The sequence below is a fragment of the Propithecus coquereli genome, unplaced genomic scaffold (assembly GCF_000956105.1).
Source record: "Propithecus coquereli isolate 6110/MARCELLA unplaced genomic scaffold, Pcoq_1.0 Scaffold138, whole genome shotgun sequence".
NCBI classification, from domain to species: domain Eukaryota; kingdom Metazoa; phylum Chordata; class Mammalia; order Primates; family Indriidae; genus Propithecus; species Propithecus coquereli.
The window spans coordinates 4,243,525-4,246,267 of NW_012138080.1; the positions used below are offsets into that span (position 1 = coordinate 4,243,525).

At 34.7% G+C, this 2,743-nt stretch overlaps 1 protein-coding gene and 1 long non-coding RNA gene across 2 annotated transcripts in view; both read right to left on the minus strand.

Annotated features, from left to right (window-relative positions):
• The window catches only part of CCT4 (chaperonin containing TCP1, subunit 4 (delta)), a 29,743-nt gene that overhangs the window by 6,236 nt on the left and 20,764 nt on the right, over positions 1-2,743 (minus strand). Inside the window, exon 4 of the mRNA XM_012639183.1 lies at positions 1,478-1,591. Coding sequence (XP_012494637.1) covers positions 1,478-1,591 — 114 coding nt within the window. The remainder of the gene's footprint in view (positions 1-1,477; positions 1,592-2,743) is intronic.
• On the minus strand, positions 993-1,600 carry LOC105806136. Its single transcript, XR_001137244.1, has 2 exons — positions 1,478-1,600; positions 993-1,264 (listed from the first exon to the last, which is right to left on the minus strand). It is a non-coding gene; the product is annotated as an uncharacterized LOC105806136 (long non-coding RNA).

A 2,743-nucleotide genomic window follows, 5' to 3' on the forward strand; every position in this document is an offset into this window, starting at 1 on the left:
GCTATGACTGCACCAATGAATAGCCACTACACTCCAACCTGGGCAACAAAAACCCCTTCTCTTAAAAAACCAAAATCCACACACAAAAAAACCTACCTTGTGCTGAGTAACTGATACATGATTCAATATAAATAACATGGATGAGAAGTATTTTGACTTCAAAGATTTTAGGATATACATGACAACTGTTTTATGACAGCTAGAATTAGCATATTGTACACAAACTCTCAATAATCCATTAAAATGAGGAACAAATTAAACTACTAAATTCCAGACAATATACAAATCCATATCTAAAAATATTAGACTTACACTACCAAATTAACTACCTGAGTTCTGTGATAGATTGAAAAGGAGATTCAGACTGGTTGGCTGAAATTATTTCTCCACAATTCTAAGGATAGGCCCAACTGCTTTCATCACATTCCTTATGAAATAACCAAGAGGAGAAATGGTAGGTGAAGTACCAGATTGTGTAGACCAAACTTGTGGTCCACCTTAAAGATCTGGCCTTTATCCAAAGGCATGAAAGCTTTTATAAAGGGAACATTTAACATGTTTAAAAAGATCACTAGCTGCAATATGTGTAGAATAGATGTTTAAACTCACTGAAATGAGACGTATTAGTTAAGCCCTTTTATACAAGTAAGATTTGCTACATATTTATTTGTAGAAGGAATCTAATTAACACACAGCAGGGTTATTATTGGGGAGAGGGATTAGCATAGTAAGATTAGGGAGGCTTTCATTTTTCACTTTGTATCTCTGTGTACCACTAACTTTTAAAACAGCATATATCTTACACTTTGATAGTTTTAATGCCAATGGACATTTATATTGGGCCACTTTTTCTTCTAAATACTTGTTAAAAAAAAAAAAACAAACAGAAATCAAATGGATAAAATGCCTATGTAGAGTAAAAAGTCAGGAAAATCCCCAGGATTAATTTATAAGTAAGTCAACATGTAAAAATAAACTAATTTCTTCCCTGCTTCTAAGTTTTTCAAAAGAATCAGAAATAAAAGAATGTTGGGGAGGAGATAAATTAATCTGCCTTTTCAAACCAAATATTTAATATTTTCATTGAATTGTTTCAATACAATTTCAAACAAATGCCAACTGGAAGACCAAGCTCGGGAATTCATAGAGGAAACAATCTTCCAAACAATAAGGACCACCAAGGCAATCATCTTCCACAGTAGCCGAAGTACTGGTGGCCATTATGATGCCAGTCAACCAGTTATCCAGATTATCGCGTGTTTACCTGATAAGAGAAAAAACTTAGGTTTCAAAACCTGTGATGATAGAATTTTAAGGTGGGAAGATGTTTTAAGGTAATTAATCAAATTCCCCCCATTTTGAGATAAAACCGTAAATATGAACTTAATATCCAAACAAACGTTTATCAAAAATAAAAACCTTCAAAGATATATGCCCTTTTGATCTTATAGGGAATTTGCAATCTCTATATACTTACCACATCATCAATTTTCAGAATGCTCCGAACAGTTTCAGTTGCTAGGGTCAAAGCACTCACTGAAACCAACAGAGGCTGGACAACCAGTTCCTCCAAAATGTTGGAAATGCCACCCTGCAAGTCAGCACAAGTTGCTTTCAGTGTTTGTAATTATACACAACAACATTGTCACCAGTGTGCCTCTAGACCATTTCCAATCTAGTTTTCCCTTGGTCTAGGCACATTAGAGTAAGATACTTTACTAAGCTCTCCTCTACATTGTAGGTTGTATTTCAATTAAAATTTGGAAAACCTGAATTAATGCTGGATTTCCCCAATCCTAAATCCAAAACGACTTCTATGTATTTATTTACAATATACTGGCAAAACTAGGTAGATGATTATAATACAGTATTTAAAAGTTATGACATCTTTAATGCTTAAATCATCTCTGAATTTTAATTCTGAATTAGACCAAGTCTGATCCAGTCTTCCTTTACATCTCTCTTATTTCCCACCTTAAATGTTTCATTACACTATCCTAGTCCCCTTTATTTCAGGATTACTGCTGATGGGCGTAACAGGCACTCCTGCCTCCAGTCATCCCTCCTTAAAATATGCGTCATCTTAGCTTCTTGCTTAAAAAGACTTTTGTGAATTACTACTATTGGAAGGGGAAAAAAACATGTCTGCCTTAGTTATCAAGGGGCCTCTTCATTATAGCGTCTATCTGATCCTTCCAACTTTAAAGTCCGCTATATCACCAACATACAACCCCTGTTCTACACACGTGCGTAATCTCTTGGTCCTTCTCACCTATAAACCATTGCTTCCCCATCTCAAATTTCTTCATCCTCTACCAACCAAAGTTACATCTTCATAAAGCTTTCCCTAACCAGGTAGTGTCTTCTTTTGAAGTTCTGTACCATTTAAAAAATGCTATCTTGGACTGTCAGTTTCCCATCATGTATTATTTGTCTTTATAAAAAAACATTAATAAAAAAGGGAACATTATTACTTTCTGCATGTTTACCCTACATAACTACACTAGCTGGTGTTCACAACAGGGGCAATTGTTAATATTTACAAAGTGTTTACTATATGCCAAGCACTCATCTAAGAGCTTTCTAGTTAGTAATGCATTTAATCCTTGCCAACAGGCCTACAAGGGAACTATTAATTATCCTTGTTTTTACAACTGAGGAAACTAAAGAACATACTAAGTAACTTGCTAAAAGCCACACTCAACAAATGCCAGATTTAATGAACAAATACTTCCCAATAAGG